We start from the raw sequence: 26745 nt of genomic DNA, 5'->3' as shown, positions 1-26745 counted from the left end.
AAACTGTAAAGGTAAAATCCAATACTAGGGTCCTGTGTTTAAACAAGGGAGTCTACAATAGGATGAGGGAGAAGTTGGCTAAAGTAGACTGGAAGCAAAGACTTTACGGTGGGACAATTGACAAACAGTGAAAGACATTCAAAGCAATTTTCAAAGTGTTCTTATGTTCTAACTGTTGAATTGGATTTTAATTAGTATGAATCTGTGACAGCAAACTCAACACTTGGACAAAGATTCTAAAACAACCTTGAACTGAAAAACATTCAGTCTTTTTTAAAAGAAACACCACATGCAGCTTTTTTTTGGCTTAACAACATAAGAGAGGGAGAAATCAAAAGATCACAAGCTCTTCACGTTTTTGCACCTTTACAAAGAAAAGTATAACATTTATATGCCCTTAAAATATGCTGAGAAGTGACAAATCCGAAACATCAATCATTCACAAATTCCACAACTTTGTTTCTGTGTATGGACGTTTTGTTTAGGCTAAAATCTGCAGTTCAAAATATGCAAGGAGCCATTAAGAAGATTACTGAAGTTTACCAAGGTTGCAGATTTTGTGTACATTCAGCCTGTGTCATGAATGCTGTATCTGACCTTTTGCTACGGTCTTTTTAACTTATTGATCTATAATCCAAGAGTATGGCCAATTTTCCCATCAGGCATTTTTAAATGTTTTCCCACAATACCAAATAACTTCTGTACCTTTTCAACCTTCTCTGTTGTGTCACTACTATTTAGGGTCATGGACCCCTGCCATACTAGTTTAAACCCTCCCAAGTAATTATAGCAAATCTCCCTGCCAGAATATCTCACCGTCCCTTTTGTACAGGTCACTTCTGCCCCAGAAGTAATCCCAATGATCCAAAAGTCTGTCTCTTCACCACCTCCTATCTTCTTATTCCAACTCTCCTTAGCACTTGGCACCAGGAGTAATCCAGAGATTACTTCCCTAGTCTTATCTTCTTGAATTACTGCAATCCATTTCGCCATTGGCGAGGGAGTTCCAAGATTTTGACTCAGTGACACTGAAGGAATGGTGATAAATTTCGAAGTCAGGATTTCTAAATTTCTATGTGATGATAAATTTCTCAGTGGCTTGAAGGGAAATTTGCAGATAGCAGTGTTCCCATGTTTCTGTTGATCTTGTCCTCCCAGATGGAAGTGATCATGGGTTTGGAAAGTGCTGTCTGTGGAGACTTGGTGAATTTCTACAATGCATCTAGTAGGTGGTACATACTGCTGCTACTGTGTGTTGGTGGTGAAGGGAGTGAATGTGGATGTGGTGCCAATCAAGTTGGCTGTTTTGTCCTGGATGGTGTCATGCTTCTTGAATGCTGTTGGAGCTGCACTCATTCAGGCATGTGGGGAGTAATCCATCCCACTCCTTATTTGTGCTTTGCAGAAAGTCAAGAGGCTTTGTTGAGTCAGGATTTGAGGTACTTGCTGCAGGATTCCTAGTCTCTGACCTGCTCTTGTAAGCTTGTCTGGTTCAGTTCCTGGTCAATAGTAACCTCTGGATGTTCATTATGGTGCTTTCAGTTATGGAATTACATCAAATTCAATGAGCAATGCTTAGATTCTTTCATTGGAGATGGTCAATGCCTGACCCTTGTGTCTCTAATACAGCTGAAGATTGCAGAATCATCAGTGAACATCCCCATTTCTGACCTATGATGGAGGGAATGTAATTGAGAAGCAGCTGAAGATTGTGGATCCCAAGACATTATAACTTGGCTCTGTGGTACAGTGATAGTGGCCCTGTCTCTGAGCCCAGATTCAAGTCCCACCTGCTGCGGAGGTGAACAAGTTGATTAGAAAACATGTACAACTTGGAACTATATTGATGTTCCTTCACTGTCAATGGATCAAAATCCTGGAAATCCTTTTCTAGCAGCACTATGGGTGTACCTCTGGTGGTTCAAGAAAGCAATTCACCAGCATCACCTCTTCAAGGATGGTTAGGATTGGACAAATATCCACCTGGAAATTTAGTAGTGGTTCCAGGTTTAGTGGCATATAGAGAGAGGCCTTGGAAAGAGAGTTTGCATTATTTTGTCAGTTTTATGTAGCTGTTCCCTCAGTAAATCTCAATGGTTCTCACTGAGCTTTTAAAAATTACAAGAAGTTTTGATTAACAAAATAAAGTGAAACTGTTTCCACTGGGCTGGCAGGAGGATTGGAAACCAAAGGACATAGATCTAAGGTATTGTAATTGGCAGATAAATCAGAAGGAAGATCAGGATAAATTCTTACATGTAGAGCGTTGTAGTGTTCTGGAATGTACTACCTGAAAGGGTAGTAGATGTAGGTTCAATAGTGACTTTCAAAAGCAAATTCAATGTATAGTTAAATAAGAATGTGCAGGGAATGAAGTTGGATAGCTCTTTCAAAGAGCCAGCACAGGCACAATGGGTACAAAGGACTCCTAAGTTTGCAACAGCATGAATTGTACAAAACCCCAGCTTGTGACACTAACTTTTTCCCACCACTAAAGGTACATTTCTTCCTTGTGTGAGGAATGGGTTAGTGACTATTTGTAGCTGCCATTTGCAAGCTAAGTACAAATAGAGGAATAAAAACCCTTAGGCATGTGAAGAAGGATCAGTAGTATTCTATTCAGCCCCTTGAGCCTGTTCTGCCATTCAATAAAATCATGGCAGATCTGATTGTAACCTCTATTCCACATTTCCACCTACCCTTGATAATCTTTCAGCTCTTTGCTTCTATCTACCTTATTGTTTTCAATATTTTTGCATCTCTAATAAAATATGGTGTGTGACCCTTGAGTGCAGTAAAGAAAAAAAAAGGCATACATTTTGTGTTCTGTGAAACACAAACGTGAGATTTCTCGTGGCATGATATTTGCACAGTTTCTTCACAGCGCAAAAGACTAAAGTTTGTATACACTGACTTATTCTTAAAAAAAGGATATTGCTAAACATTAAAAGAAATGGAGGACAAAATTTTGTAATTGATTTTAAAGCAGATGGTTCTGTGTAAAAGTTTGTTCCATACTTCACATTGTTGAGCTTTACATTTTGTTGAACTCAGGTACGTGAAAAATTAGAACATGCTTTTGCTCATGAACTTGAAGGTCATTTGATGAATCCTGAGCAAAGACAGATCATTTTCCAGCTAATGGGGATCCCTTATGTACAGAAGCACTTCAGCAACTATCCAGATCAGCCCAGTTTACTGGTGAGTACAGCATGGAAAGGACTATCTTATATAAACATTAGGCATCTAAGGAATGTTTTAGATTAGATTAGATTACTTACAGTGTGGAAACAGGCCCTTCGGCCCAACAAGTCTACACCGACCTGCCGAAGCGCAACCCATCCAAACCCATTCCCCTACATTTTTACCCCTTCACCTAACACTACGGGCAATTTAGCATGGCCAATCCACCTAACCTGCACATTTTTGGACTGTGGGAGGAAACCGGAGCACCCGGAGGAAACCCACGCAGACACAGGGAGAATGTGCAAACTCCACACAGTCAGTCGCCTGAGGCGGGAATTGAACCCGGGTCTCTGGCGCTGTGAGGCAACAGTGCTAACCAGTTTTTTAGTTTTATATTTCTATGAAGCCAAAGTCCAGGGGATTGTCCATAGAAGTTTAAAAGTATTTTGTTCAATAATGGCAGGAGCTTTATAATATTTAGTGAATCTTCTATGACATTGCTTACAGTTAACCAAAGGACCAATTCAGGTTGACAGTACATAGGGCTGTTCTGTCATTAGAGAGAGATGATTGGCAGGTGGTTTAACTTGAGAGTCAACACATCTCCGGGCGGGGAGAGAGGTTGAAAAGGAGAGTCCTTCATGGTAACTTCAATCAGTGTGAGAATTGAACTTATGCTGTTGGCAAACCAGCCATCCAGCCAACTAAGCTAACTGACAATATAGAATACTTGTCTTTCAGGTTGCTAAACTTTCCTATTTTTCTAATAACAGTCCAACTACCATTTCCATTTATAGTCCCAAAAAATTGAAAAATATGTGGTCTCTTTATCAACATTTTGCTTGAAGAACCTATTTGAACAACATACCAGAGTGGCTGTCAACGTCAATAGTTCTTTTACAATAGCAATTTCAGTGCCTTTGAGAATTTTGTTCCCTTTGAAAAAGTCCAATGTGCAATACTGGTGAGTAATAAAATGTATTTTTACTTAAATCTTAATCATTTTGTCAGTTTCCAGAGAACCTTTAATAAGAGGTTGTGGCTTGACTCATAGGAAGTTGGTTCAAAATGGTGAAAAACTTAATTTCTTTTACAATTATCTATAATTACAAGTAGGTACCAACGATATAGGAAGAAAGAGGAAAGAGGTTCTGCTGAAGGAATTTGAGCAGCCAGGGACTAAATTAAAAAACAGAACCAAAAAGGTAGTAATCTCCAGATTATTACCTGAACCATGAGTATGTTGGCACAGGGTCAACAAGAATAAAGAGATGAACAAATGGCTGCAAGTTTGGTGTGGGAGAAATGTGTTTGAATTGATGGGATATTGACATCAGAACGGGGGAAGGAGGGAGCTGTTCCAATGGTACTGACTCCACTTGAATCATGCTGGGACCAGAGTCCTTGTGAATCCCATAACTAGGGCTGTGGTCAGGACTTTAAACTAAATATTGGGATGGATGGTTTAGTTGCTTGGAAAGTTATGGAAAGACTTAAGGGAGGATTGGGCTCAGCAGAGGTTAAAGTTTCCAGAACGAGAAATAAGACTGGGAGAATGGAAAGGATCAGGAATCTAACTTCAGGCACTGCAGATAAACGGACAGTTATGAGAAAGTGAAAGTTAACGCAGGACTGAGGGTGTTGTACTCAAATGGATGCAGTATACGAAACAAGTTAAATGATCTCATGCCGTGGATTGGAATTGGCAGAATGATGTTGAGGGTATCACAGAGGCATGGCTGTATGGGGATCAGGGCTGGAAACGAAATATCCAAGGATAGACCTCCTATAGAAAGGACAGGCAGAAGGGCAGGGTTGCCTTATTGGTAAGAAATGAAATTAAATTGATCATAAGAAATGATATAGAGACAGAAGGTGTAGCATCTGTATGGTAGATTTGAGGAACCACAAAAGAAAAAAGGTCGTGATGGGAGTTGTATACAAGCCTCCTAGCAGTAGACAGATGTTGGGAAGAAAATAAATCAGGAGACAGAAAAGGCATGTAAAAAAGGCACGATTGTAATAATCATGGGGGACTTTAGGTTGACTGGGAATATCAGGTTGGTAGCGGATCTCAAGAAAAGCAATCTGTGGAATGTCAATGAGATTTTTGTTGGAGTAGTTTGTGGTAGAGCCTGCTTGGGAACAGGCAATTCTGGATTTAGTGATTTGTAATGAGGCAGACTTGATTAGGGAGTTGAAGGTGAAGGAACCCCGAGAAGGCAATATCTATTAAATGATAGGATTCATCCAGCAGTTTGGGAGGCAGAAGATTGAATTAGATCTAACACTATTATAAGGTAACTACAATGACATGAGGGAGGAGCTGGCCAGGATTGAATGGAAAAGACACCGAGCAGGGAAGACTGTGGAGCAGCAATGGCAGAAGTTTCTAGGGGTAATTCAGGAGGCACAGCAGAAATTAATTCCAAGGAAGAAGAAACATTAAGGGAAGGATGAGGCAAGGGAAGTTAGAGACCGCATAAAATCAAAAGGGAAAGCAAACAACTTGGTGAAGGTTAATGAGAATCCAGAGGATTGGGAAGCCTTTAAAAAACAGCAGAAGATAATTGAAAGATATGGGAAGAAAATGAAATATGAGAATAAGCTAGCTTTGTTAGGTTCTTTTCCCGAGGTTTCAGACACAAGATGCAATTTGCACACACCAACTAAAATTTATTAAAGATTGTACAAGCTAGGTGACCCCCTTTTGACCCTCTTCACAGGCATGCAAAGTTGGGTCAAAGTGAGGCACTGAACAAAGAAAACACATCCCCTTTATACAGGTAAGTTGACCATGCTCACAGATACTCTGGTCGCTGCCCCATAGTCACATGCCATTCAAGACAACCCCCAGTCACTCCCTCACAAACACGTTAACCCAGGTGCAATGGTAGGATGAGATCATCCTCAGAGATAATGTAAATGTAAATGCTCTAATCCTGGGGAATCGTTATGCAGTCGATTTCCTGACTCAGTGATTCCCTAAAACAATGCAGGCGCGACATACCTACCTTCAGGGAATGGCGAGAAAGCATTTCTGAATGGAAGGGATTGAATGATAGTTTAATTTGATAATAGCAAGAGAGTCTTGCTATGGCTTGTCTAAATGAAGTGTGAATTACAATGGATAATCATCCACATTCCTGCATGCTATCTGAGACAGAATGGCGCCCCCAACCACTTTCAGAATGTTCAGCTTTGCAGTCTAACTCTTTAATATTACATTAATGTCCAGAGAGGTATTCCTTTACAGCATGTCATATAAAAGGAGATAGCAAGAGTTTTTTCAGATATCTAAAAGGTAAGAGCGAAGCAAGAGTGTACATTGGCCTGCTGGAAATGATGCTGGAGAAGTAGTAATGTAGGAGCTAAATAGTTACTTTGCATCAGTTTTCACATTGGAAGAAATCAGCTACATACCAGAACTTCAAAAGAGTCAGAGGTCAGCAATGAGTGTGGCAGTAAGGAGAAGGTATTGGATAAGCTGAAAAATCTAAAGTTGGTAGACCATCTGCACCTAATAGACTACACCCCAGTGTTCTGAAGGTGCTAGCTGAGAAGATTGTAGAGGCGTTGTTGGTGCTCTTTCAAGAATCACTGGAGTCAAGGAGGGTACTGGAGGAATGGAAAGTGGCTAATGTAACACTCCTGTTTAAAAAGGGAGGGAGGGAGGAGGAAGATATGAAATGGTCGGCCAGTTGGTCTGACCTTGTTTGTTGTTAAGATTTTAGAGTCCATTATTAAGGATGAGATTGCACAGTGCTGGTAAAATAGAGCTCAGTCAGTACGGCTTTGTCAAGGGGGAGATCATGTCTGACAAACCTGTTAGAATTCCTTGAGGAGGTAATGAACATGTTGGACAAAGGATAGCCAGTGGATGTGAACTATTTGGAATTCCAGAAGGCCTTTAACAAGGTATCGCACAGGAGGCTGCTAAATAAGATAAGAGCCCATGGTATTAGGGGTAAGGTACTGGCATAGCTAGAGGATTGGCTGACTGACAGAAGGAAGAGAGTAGGGATAAAAGGGTCTTCTAAACTAGTGGACCTCTACAGGGACCAGCATTGTGACCACAACAATTCATATTAAACATTAGGAATATGGATGAAGCAATTGAGGACATTGTTGCTGAGTTTTCGGATAACACAAAGAGAGATGGAAGAATAGATAATGTTGAGGCAGCAGGATGGCTGCAGAATGACTTAGACATGTGAGGCGAGTGGGCAAAGAAGTGGCAGGTGGAATACAATATGGCAAAGTGTGTGGTTATGCATTTTGGTAAGAAGATTGGAGATGTCGACTATTTTCTAAACAGAGAAAGGCTTTGAAATCTGAAGTGCAAAGGCACTTGGGAGTCCCAATTCACAATTCTCTTAAGATTAATATGCAGGTTCAGTTGGCAGTTAGGAAGGCAAATGCATTCATTTCAAGAGGCCGAGAAAACAAGAGCAGCGATGTACTGCTGAGGCTATAAACACGTTGCTCAGACTGCATTTGGAATATTGTGAGCAGTGGTGGGCCCCAAATCTAAGGAAAGATGTTCAGGCATTGGAGAGGATTCATAAGAGGTTTGCAAGAATGATCCCAGGATGAATGACTTGTCATATGAAAAGCAGTTGAGGATTCTGGGTCTGTATTCAATGGTTATTTTGAAGGATGAAGGTGGATCTGATTGAAACAGACAGAATACTGAGAGGCCCAAATAGAATGGACATGGTGAAGATATTTCCGTTAGTAGAAGACACAAGGATCTGAGGGCACAGCCTCAGGGTGAAGAACAACCCTTTAAAACTGAGATGAAAAGAAATTTCTTCAGCCAGATGGTGAGGAAACTGTGGAGTTCATTATTACAGAGGGCTGTGGATGCCAAGTCATTGAGGGTGTTAAGACAGAAATAGATATGTTCTTGATTAGTAAGGGGATCAAGGGTTATGGAGAGAAGGCAGGAGAATGGGGTTGAGAAATCTATCAGCCATGATCGAATGGCAGAGCAGACTCGATGGGCTGATGACCTAATCTGCTCCCATATCCTATGGTCTAATAATCTGATTAATATGCAGGATTTTTAAAATTAGTGAAAATATATATGGAGACGTAATGTAGTCGATTTGGGTGAAGAATTATTCAATGCTTAATGCTAATTAAGTATAGTATAAATAGCAATTAGCAACATTTTTACTGTTATCTCATTTTAACTTACAATGATCATACAGTAGAACTCAGGTGACTTATGTTTAAACACAAAAAACTGCAAATCTGAAACAAGAGAGTGCTGGAGAAACACAGCCTTATCTGGCAGCATCTGTAGGGAGAAAACAGTTGACATTTTGAGTGCAGTGACCCTTCATTAGAGCTGAATTTATGCTAATGATTGGATGTGAACAGAATACCAGACATGGACACGGTGCTGATATAGGGAGAAAGAGAGAGAGAAAGAATAGGGTGATAAAGAGATTGCAAATGATAAACCAAGAGAGAGATAACAGGTGGATGGGGTAAATGTTTGAAAATGAGTTGTCCGTGCTGGAAGCAACCCAAAAAGGACAGGACAGGACCTCGACATCTGGGGAAGAGAACAAACAAGGGAGAGGGCGGTCCATGTTCAGAAATTGTTAAATTCGGAGAAATCCTGTTCTAAAGAAAGGTCACTCGACTCAAAGCGTCAACTCTGATTTCTCTCCCCAATGCTGCCATACCTGCTGAGCTTTTCCAGCATCTGCAGTACTTTTGTTTTTTTTATTAAATTGAGTGATGAGTCATGAAGAATGTAAGATGTCTAGGCAGAAGATGAGGTGTTATGTTTTTAAAATATTAATGAATAAGTGTTTTATGCGATTCCTTTGTTATTATATGATGGAATACTTATATAAATGAGTTTAAAATAGTAAAGGAATTTCAAACAAATGTATTTAATATTTAAAATGTTCATAGAGTTTAATTTTAGATTCAAGTATCTTCTTGAAGCCATTTTTCATGGTGTAGAGTTAGCATTCACAATTTTAATTAAGAGCTTAATATTTTTTGAAATGCTATTCAGTATTCTTCATAATTTCTAATTTTCCAGAGTTTTGGACTGCAAACAAATAATTTTTCAACTCTGTCTTTGTGTCTTCCTCTAAAACAGCAACCACCCAACATGACTGCTAGCCAATGTGAGCATCAGCTACAGAGTACTCGAGTTTGGCTACAAGATATGCTGATGAAGGTAGCCAAACAGTGTGGCTGCCAAAGAAATCCAGGTGATACTATGGAGTCAAATCTCCTGCAACAGTTTATACCTAATGCTAATGTAGTTTATTATATTATTAGGGCTAGCAGAATCTCTGCCAAACTTGCTGTGGCTATAGTTATGAGCTTTTCTATCACTGTGCATGAAGAGATGGTATGACAAGATTACACAACTAAAAATTCATAATGTCTGCATTATTGTAGAGATGCTAAACTATCTGTCTCACAAATGAGCATAAAAAAGCTATGGCATATTTTCAAGAATATTCTACTTTACTTTATTGTCCAGGCTATGTCATAGAGTATACAACACGGAAACAGACCCTTTGGTTCAACTTGTCTGCACCGACCAAACATCCCAATCTGACCGAGTCCCATTTGCTAGCATTTGGTCCATATCCTTCTAAACCCTTCCTATTCAGATACCCGTCCACATTCCTTTTAAATTTTGTAATTGTACCTGCCTCCACCACTTCCTCTGGCAGCTTGTTCCATACAGTCACCACTCGGTGTGAAAAAGTTACCCCCTCAGGTTGTTTTTAAGACTACACACACACACACACACACACACACACACACACACACACACACACACACACACACACACACACACACACACACACACGTCAGGGGTACATGCAGGGTAGGAGAATGGGTCTGGGTGGGTTACTCTTTGGAGAGTGGGTGTGGACTTGTTGGGCCGAAGGGCCTGTTTCCATACTGCAGGGAATCTAATCTAATCTAATCAAACATCCCTGTAATTCTTTTCTGCACCTTCTCAAGTTTAACAATATCTTTCCAAAGAGGGGTGACTAGAATTGTACGCAGTATTCTAAAAGTGGTCTTGACATCCAAAAAAATGGATAATCAGGCCATTTTGCTTCACTCTTTACTGTATTCAAATTAATGGCTGGGTTTCCTACAATAACAACTACAGTTCAGAAGTACTTAATTAGCTGTAAAGCATTTTGGGAATGCTGTTGGTCATGAAAGACTCAATTTAATGTAAGTCTTCTCACTTTCAACATTGTAATGAGTGAGCTTGCTATTGTAGCTGCAGTCCCATTAAGGTATTGAGTGGATGCCAGGTACTTTCCCACAAGAAGTGGGGAAAACTATATGTAGTTATCCTGGATCTTTTTTTGTGGTTCTCCTAGCAGTCAGATATGAAGTATCATTGACAAAACAATTGTTTCTCCTTTCATTCTCTTTTATATATGCCTCATTTGCTTGCACTTATTTAACTGTGATACCTTGGTATTCTTGTTTCCGAATCAAAAAGTAGTGAGTTGAAATTCCACTTCAGAACATGAGTACATAATCTTAGCTGATAATCAAATAATTAGGGATTCAGTATGAGCAAAGATATCATCTTCTATCTGCTCCCTCAGGTTTATGTAAAAGTTCCCATGACACTATGCTAAGTGAATAGATATATTTCTTCTTGCCCTGATAGTATTTATTCCTCAACCAAAATCACTAAAACAGTTGAATTAGGAATTTATTTCAGTGCTCTTTGTGGGATCTTACTAATGCTGATGAGAAAAAGAAGAAATGGTTTGTCACAGACAAGTATCCCTATTCGCCTCAATTGTATAAAATTAGTAATTCTGAGATAAGTATTTCAATAAATTTTTAACCGTATAACTCATACTGCTGCATCAAAAATACAGTAACTTCCAATGAGTGCTGCATTGATTTATACATTGAAGATAAAAATATGAAAATCAGGTGTGTTGAGTTATAATGTTGGTGGTAACTAACATTTTATCATTGAATATAGCAGAAAAGAAATGGTAGTGAAATTTTGTTATGGTTAATTTTTCAGTTATTGCCGTTATCAAATGCTGACTTTTATTAGCCATTAATCTCAGATCCTTCACATATTTGGATCTCCTAATTTTATTAATCTATGTATTAAATTGTAATATACGTACAACCTACATTTGGATGTAAATCTGTAACTTTAGATTCAACGTATTATTGCAAAGTTTGTTTGGATTTCTGTGTTTTGCTGCAGTGATCTGCTTTCTAAACGATTTTTAATCTCTCTCTTCAATCATAATATAATTCTGGTGGAAGTTAGCATGTTGTTACTAACTGAAAGTTGATTTATTTCAGTTGTAGATTTCCTAATGTTAAAATGTTAAATAAAGGTTAGAAACAAAACAAAAACAGAAATTGCCGGAAAAACTCAGCAGATCTGGCAGTATCTGTAGAGATATCAGAATTAACATTTCGGGTCCAGTGACTCTTCTTTAGAACTGATGTTAGCTAGGAAAAAGTTGGTATTTATATAGGAAGTGGGGTGAGGGTAGAGGAGAGAGTAAGCGATAGGTTGAGATGGAGCCAAAAGAGAGAAACACAGTTAAACAGACAAAGGATTGGTTAAACATGAGTCTGAGGCAATGAATAGCTACTAAAGTGTAGCAGACAACAGGTTGATTGATTGATTTATTGTAGTCACATGTACCTGAGTACAGTGAAAATGTTTTTGTTTTGCGAGTAGTATAGGCAGATCAAAGCAAACAAAGACAATTATTCTGTACTTACAGCAAGGCATACAAGGCTACAGCTGCACAGGAGGTGCACAAAGCAAGATCAACATTATTTGAAGTTAGAGAGGTCCACTCAACAGTCTAATAACGACAGGGAATAAGCTGTTCTTAGATCTGTTGCTGTGTATGTTTAAGCTTCTGTATCTTCTGCCTGATGGAAGAGAGCATTTCTGGGGTGGGAGGGGTCTTTTATGATGTTGGCAGCTTTTCCACAGCAACGAGAAGTGTAAATGGAGTCCATAGATAAGAGGTTGACTTCCATGATGTTTTGGGCTGTGTACACAACTTTTTGTAGTTTTTTACAGTCCTGTGCTGAGCAGTTGCCGTACCACACGGATAGAATGCATCTGGTAAGGGGCCTCATGGACTTGCCAAATTTTCTTAGCTGCCTGAGGAAGAAGAGGTATTATTGTGCCTGTTTGACCGTCACATCTACTTGAGAGGTCCAGGACAGATTGTTGATTAATATCATTCCCAGGAACTTGACAGTCTCAACCCTCTCTACCTCCAGTCCATGATGGGGCGTGTCCTCCTCCTTTCGTCCTGAAATCAATGATCAGTTGTTTTGCTTTGCCAATCTCCAATCTCCTTCCTGTATTCTGATTCATCAGTAGTTTGATATCCGTCCTACGACAATAGTGTCGTCAGCAAACTTGAAAATGGCATTTGTTCGGAATTTGGATGCACAGGCGTTGTTGTACAGTGAGTACAGTAGGAGGCTGAAAACTCATCCTGGCAAGGCACCAGTGTTGAGGATTATTGTGGAGGAGGAGTTGTCGATCTTCACTGATTGCAATCTGTGGGTCAGGAAGCTGAGGATATTGTTGCAGAGGCCAGAGCTGAGATCTAGGTCTCGGAGATTTGAGATTACTCTGGAAGGGATTATGGTGTTGGAGGCAGATCTGTAGTCAATGAGTAGGAGTTTTATGTAGGTGTCCTTGTTATGCAGATGTTCCAGGGATGAATTTAGGGCCACAAAATGGCGTCCGCTGTAGACCCTGTTTTGTCAGTAGGCAAATTGCAGTGGATTGAGGCAGGCTCAGAGGTTGGAGTTGATATAGGCCATGACCAACCTGTCGAAGCACTTCATGATTATGGAGGTTACTTGTGTGTGGTAGCAGCTTATGTGATGACAAGGCCTGGTGTGTGAGGGTTGGGGTAGGACAAGGCCTCAAGCACTAAAATTGTTGAACCCAGTGTAAAGTCCAGAAGGCTGTAGGGTTTCCAAGCAGAAAATGAAGTGCTGTTCTTCCAGCTTGCACTGAGGTTTGCTGGAACACTGAAGGAAGCCTGAGACAGAGACGTTGGCCACGGAACATGGTGGTGTATTGAAGTGGCAGGCAACAGGAAGCTCCAAGTATTTTTTGCGAGCATAATATATGTGTTCCGCAAAATGGTCACTCAGTCTGCGCTTTGTTTCCCCAGTGTAGAGATCACATTGAGAGCAGTGAATGCAGTGGACTAGTTAAGTGAAGTGTAGATAAAGTGCTGCTTCACCTGGAAGGTGTCTTTGGGGCCTTGGAAGTGAAGAAGGAGGAAGTAAATGGGCACATTCAGCTAAACCTTTTTACTTACATATATAAGCTTTTACTTTAATGTCTTATTTTTGCTAGGTTTGTTTAAATTTATTCACTAGTCAAGGGCATTGTTGCCCATCCCTAATTGCCCAGAGGACAGTTAAGAGTCAATCACGTTGCTGTGGCTGTGAGTCAGGTAAGAATGGCAGTTTCCTTCCTAAAAGGACATTAGTGAACCAGATGTTATCCTGACAATCAGCAATGATTTCATGGTTATCATTGGACTCTTATTTCCAGAATTTTATTGAATTCAAATTCCACTGTCTGCTGTGGTGGGATTCAAACCCAGGCCCCCAGAACATTATCTGGGTCTCTAGATTTACAGTCCGGCAATAATACCATAAGGCCGTCACCTCCCCAATGGTTGTATTCATGTTCTATTATTTTCCTTATCAGTTTCTTTGGCTTCCTTTGTTTTATTCTAAAATCTTCCTAATCCTATTTCTGGCCACTTTATAAATATTTTAATCATATACAGTCCTCAGCTTCATTTATTAGCTGCAGTGGACTGACAGTTTTGAATTTTTTTCCACCTTGAAGAAATTTATGATTTCTTTAGTGTTCAGTTGGCTTACCTAGTCTAAATATAGATTGAAGTCAACCATGATTACTGTGTTGCCCATGCTACAAGCTTATCTCAGGACTTGATTTATATCATACCCCATACTACCACCACTATTTGATGACCTACAAAAAGCAAAAGAAAAAACATGCAATATGGTGAAGATTAGTGGGAAGCCAGAGGGGTTGGAAGCCTTTAAAAGCCAGCAGGCCAACTGAAAAAAGCAATAAGGAGAGAAAAGATGAAACATGAGGGTAAACTAGCTAGTATGTAAAAGAAGATTGCAAGAGTTTTTTTAGTCACATAAAAAGTAATTGAAAGGCAATAGTGGACATTGCACTGGCCCCATCTGTTTCTTTATTTCTCTATTTGGATTTTATATATTGTTCTTTTGACCTGAGATCCTCCTTTAGTAGTGTACTGATCTCATATTATCATTGCAACTCCAACTCCTTTTTCTTCTTTTCTGTCTTTCCTGAATATCGAATACCCTTGAATATTCAGTTCCCAATGCTGCTCATCATGCAGCCATATTTCTGTAATAACAATTATATCATAACCATTTACCTCTATTTGCGACTTCAGATCATCTACCGTTATGTGAATACTGCACATATTCAGGTAGCATGTCTTAACTTTGGCTTTTTGACATCATTTCACATTTGAAGCAGACTCAATGCTCGGTTTTCTTTCTCCTGTATTACATAACATAAGAACGCCTGGCCCTTTGAGCCTGCTCTGCCATTCAGTAAGATCATGGCTGACGTTTTTGTGGCTTCAGCTCCACTTACCTGCCCTCTCAATACAACCCTTAATTACTTTACTGTTCAAAAAATTATCTGTGTTGGCTTTGAAAGCATTTACTGAGGAAGCCTCAACTACTTCACTGGGCACAGAATTCCATAGATTCACAACCCTCTGGGTGAAGTTCCTCTTCAATTCAGTCCTAAATCTGCTACACCTAATTTGAGGCTATGCCCTCTTGTCCTAGTTTAACCCGCCAGTGGAAATATCCTCTCTACTTGTATCTTATCTATTCCCTTCATAATTTTATATTTCTATAAGGTCCCTCCTCATCCTTTTAAATTCCAATGAATATCATCCCAGTCTACCAGTCTGTCCTCATAGGCCAACCCCCTAAACTCTGGAATCAACCTACAGAACCTCTTCTGCACCCCTTCTAGTACCAGTACATCCTTTCTCAAGTAAGAAGACCAAAACTGCATGCAGTGTTCCAGGTATGGCCTCACTGGTTTGCCTCACAGCTTTCTGCTTCCTATTATAAACTACATTTCTTCCAATTGGATTACCCCTCAGATTCACATCCCCCGATAAGCGAGCTTAAACCAACCCCAAGTCACCTGGTGAAAAGGTTGGTCCCAATCCCATTAAAGTGTAATCTGTCCAGTTTGTAAGTCCTGCATGCCTGGTCCCAATGCCTCAGAAATCTGATGTCTTCTCTCCCACAACAGTTTTCCAGCCATGCATTCAGTCAATTAATTCTCCTGTTCGTATGTTCCCTAGTGTGTGGCACAATCATCCTGAAATTACTGCTCTTGAGATCCTATTTTTAATTTCCTTCCTAATTCACTGAAATCTACCTTGAAGACCTTATCTTTCTACCTACCTATGTTGTTGGTTCCAATATGAGTCATGATTTCTGGTTAATCCCCTCACAGAAGGATGTCCTGAGGCCAATCTATGACATCTTGACACTGGTACCAGGGAGGCCACACCCCATTCTGGAGTGATGTTTAATGCTCAGAAAAACCTGTCCATATTGAATCCCCCATCACTACTATGCTTCTACTCTTTGTTTTCTCCAATCCAGTGCAGCTCAGCTACCTGTGGTGCCATGGAGCTATCTCTGGTTGCACCCCCCTGAGGAACTATCGCCTTCACTAGTTTCCAAATGGAATACCAATTAGTAAACACAATAGACTCAAAAGACTTTACTGTGAGGCAGAAGTGGGTACTACAGATGCTGGAGATCAGAGTCAAGTTTAGAGTGGTGCTGGAAAAGCACAACGGGTCAGGCAGCATCCGAGGAGCAGGGGAATCAACGGTTCATCATTTTCCTGCTCCTCAGATGCTGCCTGACCTGCTGTGCTTTTCCAGCACCACTCTACACTTCACTATGTGTCTATTTCTCTTAAACTGCTTAACAGTCACCCATACCCTTTGCCTGTGCATGACTAATCTCTAGGCCTCATTCCTGTTGAAGGGCTTTTGCCCGAAACATCGATTTTCCTGCTCCTCGGATATTACCTGACTTGCTGTGCTTTTCCAGCACCACTCTAATCTTGACTGTAATCTCCAGCATCTGCAGTACCCACTTCGGCCATGTCTAATCTCCAGTGTGACCACCGTTTTTATATGCTAATCATGTAGTGCTCTGCGTTGAAGGAAGAAAATGAATTTGTGGAGTGTCTATGAGATGATTTTTTTGGAATAGTTTGTGATAGAGCCTATTAGGGTACAGCAAGTTCTGGATTTGGTAATGTGTAATTAGGAAGCTTAAGGTGAAGAAACCCGGAGGGGACAGAGACCATAATAGGATAAAATTCACCCTGCAGTTTGAGAGGGAGAAGCTAGAATGGGATGTAACTCTATTATAATTGAGTAAAGGTAACTACAAAGATATGAGGGCGGAGCTGTCCAGAGTTGGTTGAAAGAGACCCTAGTAGGGAAGACAGTGGAGCAGCATTGGCAGGAGTTTCTAGGGGTAATTCGGGAGGTACAGCAGAAATTCATCCCAAGGAGGAAGACATATATAAAGGGAAGACAAGACAACCATAGCTGACAGGGGATATCAGAGACAGCATCAAAGCAAAATAAAAAACATGCAATATGGTGAAGATTAGTGGGAAGCCAGAGGAGTTGGAAGCCTTTAAAAGCCAGCAGGCCAACTAAAAAAGCAATAAGGAGAGAAAAGATGAAACATGAGGGTAAACCAGCTAGTAATATAAAAGAAGATTGCAAGAGTTTTTTTAGTCACATAAAAGTGAAGTGAATAGTGGACATTGCACTGCAGGAAATTGAGACTGGAGAAGTAGTGATGGAGAGCAAATAAATAGTTACTTTACATCAATCTTCATGGTGGTAGCATATCAGAACTTCAAGAGAGTCAGGAACAAAGGTAAGTGAAGTGGCTCTCACTAAGGAGAAGGTGGTGGGGAACTTGAGAGGTCTGAAGGTGGATAAATCAGCTGGACCAGATGGACTACACTCATAGTTCTGAAGGAGATGGCTGAGGAGAATGTGGAGTTATTGGTAGTGCTCTTTCAGAAATCACTGGAGTCAGGGAGGGTGTCTGAGGACTGGAAAATTGCTAATGAACACTCCTGTTTAAGAAGGGAGGAAGACAGGAAGCTATAAGCAGGTTAGACCAACCTCAATAATTGGTAAGATCTTAGAATCCATGATCAAGGATGAGATTGCAAGGTACATGGAAGTGCATGGTAAAATAGGACTGAATCAACACAGCTTCATCAAGCAGAGATCATGCCTGACAAATCTGTTAGAATTCTTTGATGAGGTAATGAGCAAGGTAGACAAAAAAAAGCCAGTGGATGTGATCTGTTTGGATTTCCAAAAGGCCGTCAACAAAGTGCCACACAAAAAAAACTGCTCAATAAGATAAAAACTCATGGTGTTAGGGGCAAAGTGCTAGCACCGCTAGTGGATTGACTGACTGGCCAAAGGCAGAGAGTGGGGACACAATGACACAAAGATAAATGGAGGGACAGGTCATGTTGAGGAAATGGGGAGGCTGCAGGAGGACTTGAATAGGCTAAGAGAGTGGGCAAAGAAGTGGCAGATAGAATATAATGTGGGAAAGTGTGAGCTTATGCACTTTGCTGGGAAGAATGGAGGAATACACTATTTTCTAAATGGGGAAAGGCTCATAAATCTGAAACACAATGGGACTTGGGAGTCCTAGCTCAGGATTCTCTTAAGGTTTACATGCAGGTCCAGTTGGCAGTTAGGAAGGCAAATGCACTGTTAGCATTCATTTCAAGAGGATGAGAATACAAGAGCAGAAATGTACTGCTGAGGCTGTATATGGCTCTGGTAAGATCGCATTTAGAATATTATGAGGGGTTTTGCACCAAAATCCTAAGGAAGGGTGTGCTGTCCTTGGAAGAGGTCCAGAAGAGATTTACAAGAATGATTCCGTGGATAAAGGGCTTGTCATATGATTAGTAATTGAGGTCTCTGAGTCTGTACTTGACAGAGTTTAGAATGATGAGACGAAACCTCATTGAAACTTATAGAATACTGAGAGGCCTGGATAGAATGGATGTGGAGAAGATGTTTCCATTAGTAGGAGAATCTAGGATCTGAGGGCACAATCTCATAACAAAGAGATGAGCCTTTAGAAATGAAATGAGGAGGAATTTCTTCAGCCAGTGGATGGGGAATCTGTGGAACTCTTTGCTGCAGAATGCTATGGACGCGAAGTCATAGTATATTTAAGACAGAGATAAATAGGCTCTTGATTAGTAAGAGGATCCAGGGTTCCAGGGAGAAGGCAAGAGAATGGAATTGAGAAGCCATATCAGTCACGACCATTTGGTGGAGCAGATCTGATTGACCAAATGGTCTAATTGTGCTCCTATATCTTGTGGTCTTTTGTTGGGTGCACAACAGAGACTCCAGCTGCTGCTCAAGTTCTAAAACCCAAAGTTCAGGCTTTTGGAGCCAGTGACATCTGCAGATGTGATTGTCAGGGGCACATGTTATGTTCTTGACTTCACATTATAACACAGGATATACACTCCATTTATCCCAGCTGTCTTGCATTCTGAAAGCTACGTATTATCCTTACAATAAGTATAAACCTATTATAAAAAAAAGTACTGGAAACTTTACTTCACTTAAGTTAACTTTATTTTCCTTTAGTTTAAGTTTATGATTTTATTTTATTTTGACTTGATTTAATTTAACTTCTCTTTTACTTGTGTTCTGTGCTGAGATCCACATAATTTCTTCTTCTTTATTAATGACAATATTTTAAGCTAGTAGCGGCTTCTCACCAACCAATGTAATTATAGTTTTCCTTTTATATCACTTTTGGATTTTTGGTCACATTCAGCCCTACTTTAGCCCTGAGTCAGTATATCTCCTGCAGTTCTTCCTCAGCTGTCTCCACTCCTAGATGGTCTCAATTTGCTGGGCTCTGTTTTCTTGAGCCCTCTTTTTGATGGCTGAGTTTTTTGTTACTGCTTGCATTTTCCAAATCCCGACCAAATCAGGCCTTCAGACAACAGGGGCATCAGTGACTGTCCTGAATTATTAGGGTCATTATTTGCCATCTTTATGTTGCTTTTGGCATCCTAATAGTGGAGGAATGGATGGCCAACAGGTTGTGACCCTGTGGCTAACATGACAGAGGCAGTGCAGACATTACTGACTTAGCAACGAGTGCTTGCTGATGGTATTAGCATGCTCCACAGCAGCTTGAATTGTTGACTTTGTCCTGATAAAACCTGGCTGCTAAGTCCATCCACTGTGCTGATTGGAAGGGAGTTTTATGATTTTCACCCAGCAACAGTAAATAAATGGCGTTATTGTCCCTAGTCAGGATGGTGTGTGACTTGGAGGAGAACTTGCAGTTAGCTTCAAGAAGGGTCAGTCAAACTAATAGTGTCAATGAGTTCAGGAGTAGTTGGATGAATATTTGAAGGTAGAAAGGATTGAGGACATAATGGGCATTCGTGTTTGGATATATCAAAAAGGTATAGATTTGATTGACCTAATGGTCTTTTGCTGCTTCTAAACTTTCTTCAGAATTGTTTAGCTACTTATAATTTTCAGTTTGATTATGAATAAAATATGAGATTAAATCTTAATTTTTATTGAAGAAATTACCATGCGTAAAAAATTAAAGAAGTTTGAGTTTCATTGAAGCTTTATAGTGCTATGAGAAATTTGTTCTCTTGACCTGATTTTGTGAATTACAGTCTACAATTCATTTTTGCTTTTCCATTTATTCTTAGACCTTTTAGTCTCCATAGGGTGACTTAGAAATCATTCAGTTCATTATTTTGTCCATAACCCACAGCTGGTGATTATTCTGGCCTGTCGTCCGAGATGATCAACTTCATTGATGACACAAATAATCTGGTTTTCAAGGAAATGGATCAGCTGCTAGCAAGACATGAGGCAAAGCAAAACGTAACATGAATTTCATTTAATATCTTCGCACACTTTCAAATGTAAAGTACAAATCTGCACCATCCTGATGTATTAGTTTACTGGCTTTTATGACTCTAACCGATATTATTACTGGATAACTTAGATTCCATACTGAAGTCTGGCTCAATAGATAATTTCTTAAAATTGAATGTGTTGGCCTTTCACTGAAATACTAGCGTGCAACGTTGCAGATCTGATTTTCATAGTAAACTGGAAGTTTATTATGCAAAAGAAAAGATAAAATCTAGGTAGTTCTGCTATAATGTCTTTCGCTAATGCTAGTTAGCTATAACATGATTGAGTGAATAGAGAACACTTTTTCTAAAACACAAACTTTTAAAGTGTGGGTTAGCCACAACACAATTACATCACAACGCATTAAGCATATTTGTATTGCATGAGTTTTGTATAGTGCAGGGTCACACAAGAATGCAACTACCATGTAATAACAGGGCTATCTGGATAATAAACCAAACTAGTTACATATAACGCAATTTGAAAGATTTCATAATGCCATGGTAAAAAGAATAATATATGCTTCCCAACAGCAAACTCTGCTTCTAACTGGAAGCAAGCTCATGTTCTTCAATGTTTATTCTGTCTACATGTAAAACTGACCTAATGCAAATCACATTAGCACTTCAGGAATTGTCTCTCTCATACTGGCTTCAAAAAGACAAGGTTCCAGAAGTACTGTCAAGTTAATCATTATATCCTCTCATATACATGCACCAAAACCCATATGCCACTCATTCAAAATCCAAACTCTAAAATAAATATTAAAGTAGATATCAATCCCCTGACTCTGCATCACATGACACATTGTATATCTATCAAAAAGGTATAGGTTTGATTGACCTAATGGCCTTTTGCTGTTCCCAAAATTTCTTCAGTCATAGTGTGGAAGCAGGCCCTTTGGCCCAACAAGTCCACACTGAAGAGTAGAAAATGTATTGCTGGAAAAGCGCAGCAGGTCAGGCAGCATCCAGGGAACAGGAGAATTGACGTTTCGGGCAGAAGTCCTTCTTCAGGAATGAGGAAAGTTTGTCCAGCAGGCTAAGATAAAAGGTAGGGAGGAGGGACTTGGGGGAGGGGCGTCGGAAATGCGATAGGTATCCGATGCCCCTCCCCCAAGTCCCTCCTCCCTATCTTTTATCTTAGCCTGCTGGACAAACTTTCCTCATTCCTGAAGAAGGGCTTCTGCCCGAAACGTCGATTCTCCTGTTCCCTGGATGCTGCCTGACCTGCTGCGCTTTTCCAGCAACACATTTTCAGCTCTGATCTCCAGCATCTGCAGACCTCACTTTCTCCACACTGAAGAGTAACCCACCCAGACCCATTCCCGTATTTACCCCTACTAATGCACCTAACCTACACATTCCTGAACACTATGGGCAATTTAGCATGGCCAATTCACCTAATCTGCACATTTTTGGATTATGGCAGGAAACTGGAGCACCTGGAGGAAACCCATGCAAACAGACAGAGAATGTACAAACTACACACAGACAGTCGCACGAGGGTCCCTGGGTCTCTGGCACTGTGAGGCAGCAGTGCTAATCACTGAATCATCATGTCACCCTATTGTCCATATAATTTTCATGATTACAAATAAATCCTGGATTTAAATCATCATTTTTATTGAAGAAATTACCACAAGTATAAATGAAAGATATTTTTGTGATGTAATGAGAAATTTATTCTTGGCTTGATTTTATGAATTACAGCCTACAATAGATAGATCCACTATGTCATGTGTTGCATGGTGAGTGATTGATATATATTTTACTATCATATATTTTGGATTTTGAATGAGAGGCATGTGGGTTTTGGTCCTTGTGTACGAGGGGATATAAGGATTAAGTTGTCAGTATTTCTGGAGCCATAGCTTTTTGAAGCCAGTGTGAGAGAGTTGTGGGAGTCTGTTTTTTTCTTAACATGTGCAACAAAATTGTAAACTACTATTTTAATGCATTTATCATTTTTGTCAGAGTAACCAGAGCAATTAATGTGTCACAATGAATTCCCAATCAAACATGAAAATCAAATGGAAAGGGCTCATTTTTAACAACTAGAGCACGTATTGGCCTGGACAAGGCTCGAAGATAGACTGGTTGCGTTCCTATACAGGTTAGGAATGGAACACGTTGCAGTTTGGAATACTTGAAAGGAAAGAAAAATAACTTCGAGAAATGAGAATAAACTGAAAAATGCCAAAGGAAGAACTTATGTTTTAGTAAATTTAAGAAAACCTTAATGCATTGATTTTTGTATGTTCAAAAATAACTAATTCTGCAACATAGTCTCTGAAGGTGTTTGTTTTGTTCTGTTAATGCCTACTTAAATATCATTGATGTTTTGGGAAGCTGCAAAATATTAACATACGTGGGCGGCATGGTGGCACAGTGGTTAGCACTACTGCCTCACAACGCCAGAGACCTGGGTTCAATTCCCGCCTCAGGCGACTGACTGTGTAGAGTTTGCACATTCTCCCCGTGTCTGCGTGGGTTTCCTCCGGGTGCTCTGGTTTCCTCCTACAGTCCAAAGATGTGCAGGTCAGGTAAATTGGCTATGCTAAATTGCCCGTAGTGTTAGGTGAAGGGGTAAATGTAGGGGTCTGGGCGGGTTGCACTTCGGCGGGTTGGTGTGGACTTGTTGGGCCGAAGGGCCTGTTTCCACACTGTAAGTAAGTAATCTAAACTTCCAGCAGACCTCACTGTCCAAACTTCAGAAAAAAACCATATCGACTACCCAAAAAAAATGCAAAAAGCAGTTTTAATAACAACGCAAAATAATGTGTTAATTAGTCAACAAATGTAGAAAAAAATACAGAATTCTCAAAACTGTGCAAACAGTACACCTGGTTTCAGGAAGACAAAATGTCAGTGACATTAGGATCGACAGAAACAAAATCAGAAATTACTGGAAAAACTCACCAGGTCTGACAGCATCTGTGGAGAGAAAGCAGAGTTAATGTACGGGTCCCAGAAGAGTCATTGGACCTGAAACGTTAACTCTGCTTTCTGTCCACAGATACTGTCAGATCTGCTGAGTTTCTCCAGCAATATCTGATTTCCAGCATCCACAGTTCTTTGATTTTTTGTTGTTTAGGATCTGCAGACCTCAATTTGAAACCTAAAGCTAGAAATAACTCTGCTTGTAATCTCTGCATTCCACAACCACTAGCAACAATCACACACTGTGTTGAAACATATAATGTTTTTCCAATAAAATACTTAATTAAAGGCGATGTACCATTATGCCATATTATGGGATTAGCATGACCCCAATATCCCCTTCAGTGTATCTTGAGTACAATCCATTGTTGCATGAGATATTCAGACATCCTTCCCAGAATTTGTCTGTTAAGTAATTCTTTTCTGCAGTATCTCTTTTTTTTTAAAAATGGCTTTCACCCAAAACACTAAAGTGTAACATTAATAGTAATTCCTGCTACAAACACAGAATTTACTGCAGTGTGGATTAATAGTGAACATCAATTCTATTAAGTCTAATTCTTTTGAAAATGAGGTCTGCTTTGCCATATCTCAATGAGAATGATAACCTTAACAAGCCCTGAATTTGAAGGCTCTGCATATAATGGGCGGAATGGTGGCACAGTGGTTAGCACTGCTGCCTCGCAGCGCCAGAGACCCGGGTTCAATTCCCGCCTCAGGCGACTGACTGTGTGGAGTTTGCACGTTCTCCCCGTGTCTGCGTGGGTTTCCTCCGGGTGCTCCGGTTTCCTCCCACAGTCCAAAGATGTGCAGGTCAGGTGAATTGGCCATGCTAAATTGCCCGTAGTGTTAGGTAAGGGGTAAATGTAGGGATATGGGTGGGTTACGCTTCGGCGGGTCGGTGTGGACTTGTTGGGCCGAAGGGCCTGTTTCCACACTGTAAAGTAATCGAATCTAATCGAATTTTTAACTTGTAGGCAATGAATTGGCTCATGCTCTAACTTACCATTTCAAATTCAGAAAAGTATTTGTTTCAGCATCATTTATTTGATGTTATATGAGATTGAATTGAGAGAGGCAGAGTGAACACGTTAGTTCCTGACTTGTAATGCATCATCCAGGAAATACTGCACAAGGGCAGTTATGTCTTCAAGCAAGAGTAAGGTGGAAAGTTTAGAGGGGAAAATCATGGGCAGTTCCTGATACTGCTTTGTATCCAACCATATGTGCTTTATTATAAGCAACAATCCAGAAGGAATTGATGTTCAACCTTTTGTGTATTTTGTTTTAAGAGTTGTCAGGCTGGGATGATGAAATGAGGTAATAACATTATAGTAAAGGGAAAAAACATCTCCATGCTCCCAAAAAATACACTCATTCTGAAAAGTTAACAAACAATTCTACATTTTTAGTTATTTGAGTGTTGGAATTGATTTCTAGCAGATGTGTATATATTTTACAAAAGCAATGCAATTGATACAGGAAGAGTGAAATGAAAATTGAAAATGATGGAATAACTCAGCAGGGGAAGCAGCATATCATTGATGATGAGAGAAAAATTAACATTATCTGTGAAAGGTATTCAACCTGAAATTATACATATGTTTTTGCAGGCTTTAACAGAAGAAAAATTGAACCCATGTAAAATTTTGCACTAGGAAGAACATCCTGCTTTACATTGAATTAATCCTTTTTAGTCTGATCATGCAATGATTTCTGGTTGTCTCAGTTTTTGCAATGAATAGGTTGCTATGGTTAATTCTAATAGGAACCTGACTCTGATTTGGCACAAAGCTGTCTTACATGGAAGTCCTCATCGGCAGAATTGATCAGGAGACGCCCTAAATCAGTAGAGAGTAAAGACTTGCACCTGACGATGCGGCGAGGATCAGCATTTCAGTTAACAACAAATGGTATAAATGAAACTGTAGCATTAGCCTATTGACACAGCTCTTGGATTAACCATAATGATGGGTTCCTGAGAATACTATTCCCCTAACTAATGTAGGTAGGATCTGACTTGATGAACCACCAACACTGCTCCCCACTTCCAATTGGAGATGTACTTCTGATTCAGTGGATCAGGCATAAACTCACATCACAATTTGTACATGGAATTTTGCTTTGGCTCATCATGCTCAGTCTTGTCTTAACATGGGTATCATAATTGAATAGCTGTTGCCTCGTACTAGCATTCTCAAAATCATGAGTTCAGGTTCCACCTGGGCATTTTTGGACTCTCATCAGACAGTAATCATAAAAAGTGCCAGATTGCCAACTCAATTAGTTCACTGATACCTTGTCTATTTTTTTGCTGATCGATGATCAGTGGATGGAATCAAGCCCATAAGAACATAGGAAGAGAAGTACATTGTATGGCCCAAATAGCTCTACCAGTCAACCCATTATTGAGTGATCAAAGCTCTAACTCCACTTTCCTGGCCAATTCTCATTCCTTGATTCCTCAAGGGACCAAAAAACATTTTATCTCAGCCTTAAAAATGCTCAATGAAAGGAGATCCACAACTTTCTGGAGTTGACAATTCCAAAAATTTTAAACCCTTTCTTTGAAAGAAATTCTCCTCATCTCAGTCTTAAATGATTGCTCCCCTTGACTGTGCCCATGTGTTCTAGATTCTCTAGCCAGGGAAACAATCTTTCTCTTAGTACCCATCAGAATCCTCTATGTTTCAATGAGATCACATTCATTCTTTTAAATCTTGCATAAAAGGTCTAATTTACTCAGCCTCCCATTTCAAATGCCCATTGTGAAGCTTTACTGCCTTGAATGCAAGTATATCATTTCTTAAATCTGGAGATCAAAATTGCACATTAAATGTGGTCTCACCAAAGCTCTGTACGATTACAGGAATACTTCCTTATTCTTTTACTCCAATCTCCTTGCATAAAGGCCAACATACCATTTGGCTTCTTAATTACTTGCTGTTCTGGCATGCTAGCTTTCTGTGTTCCTTGCATAAATAAATCCAAGTCACATTTTAAAAAATCTGTTTCATGTTGTTGTGGTTCTGTTCGCCGAGCTGGAAATTTTTGTTGCAAACGTTTCGTCCCCTGTCTAGGTGACATCCTCAGTGCTTGGGAGCCTCCTGTGAAGCACTTCTGCGGTGTTTCCTCCGGCATTTATAGTGGCCTGTCCCTGCCGCTGTAGTGGTCGGTATATTGGGTCCAGGTCGATGTATTTGTTGATGGAGTTTGTGGATGAGTGCCATGCTTCTAGGAATTCCCTGGCTGTTCTTTGTTTGGCTTGCCCTATAATGGTAGTGTTGTCCCAGTCGAATTCATGTTGCTTGTCGTCTGCGTGTGTGGCTACTAAGGATAGCTGGTCGTGTCGTTTCGTGGCTAGTTAATATTCATAGATGCGGATCGTTAGCTGTCTTCCTGTTTGTCCTATATAGTGTCCTATATATAAGAACAGCCAGGGAATTCCTAGAGGCATGGCACTCATCCACAAA

At 40.0% G+C, this 26745-nt stretch overlaps 1 protein-coding gene across 5 annotated transcripts in view; it reads left to right on the top strand.

Annotated features, from left to right (window-relative positions):
• The window catches only part of LOC122563898, a 65568-nt gene that overhangs the window by 21723 nt on the left and 17100 nt on the right, over positions 1 to 26745 (top strand). For all 5 annotated transcript variants that reach the window (XM_043718119.1, XM_043718118.1, XM_043718116.1 and 2 more), the window contains exons 3-6: positions 3055 to 3201; positions 9314 to 9428; positions 20182 to 20294; positions 25041 to 25185. In XM_043718119.1, the coding sequence (XP_043574054.1) occupies positions 3055 to 3201; positions 9314 to 9428; positions 20182 to 20294; positions 25041 to 25185 (520 nt within the window). The remainder of the gene's footprint in view (positions 1 to 3054; positions 3202 to 9313; positions 9429 to 20181; positions 20295 to 25040; positions 25186 to 26745) is intronic.

The sequence above is a fragment of the Chiloscyllium plagiosum genome, chromosome 28 (genome assembly GCF_004010195.1).
Source record: "Chiloscyllium plagiosum isolate BGI_BamShark_2017 chromosome 28, ASM401019v2, whole genome shotgun sequence".
NCBI lineage: Eukaryota > Metazoa > Chordata > Chondrichthyes > Orectolobiformes > Hemiscylliidae > Chiloscyllium > Chiloscyllium plagiosum.
Note: the sequence above shows the minus strand (reverse complement) of the source record. Positions and strands in the feature narration are given on the sequence as shown.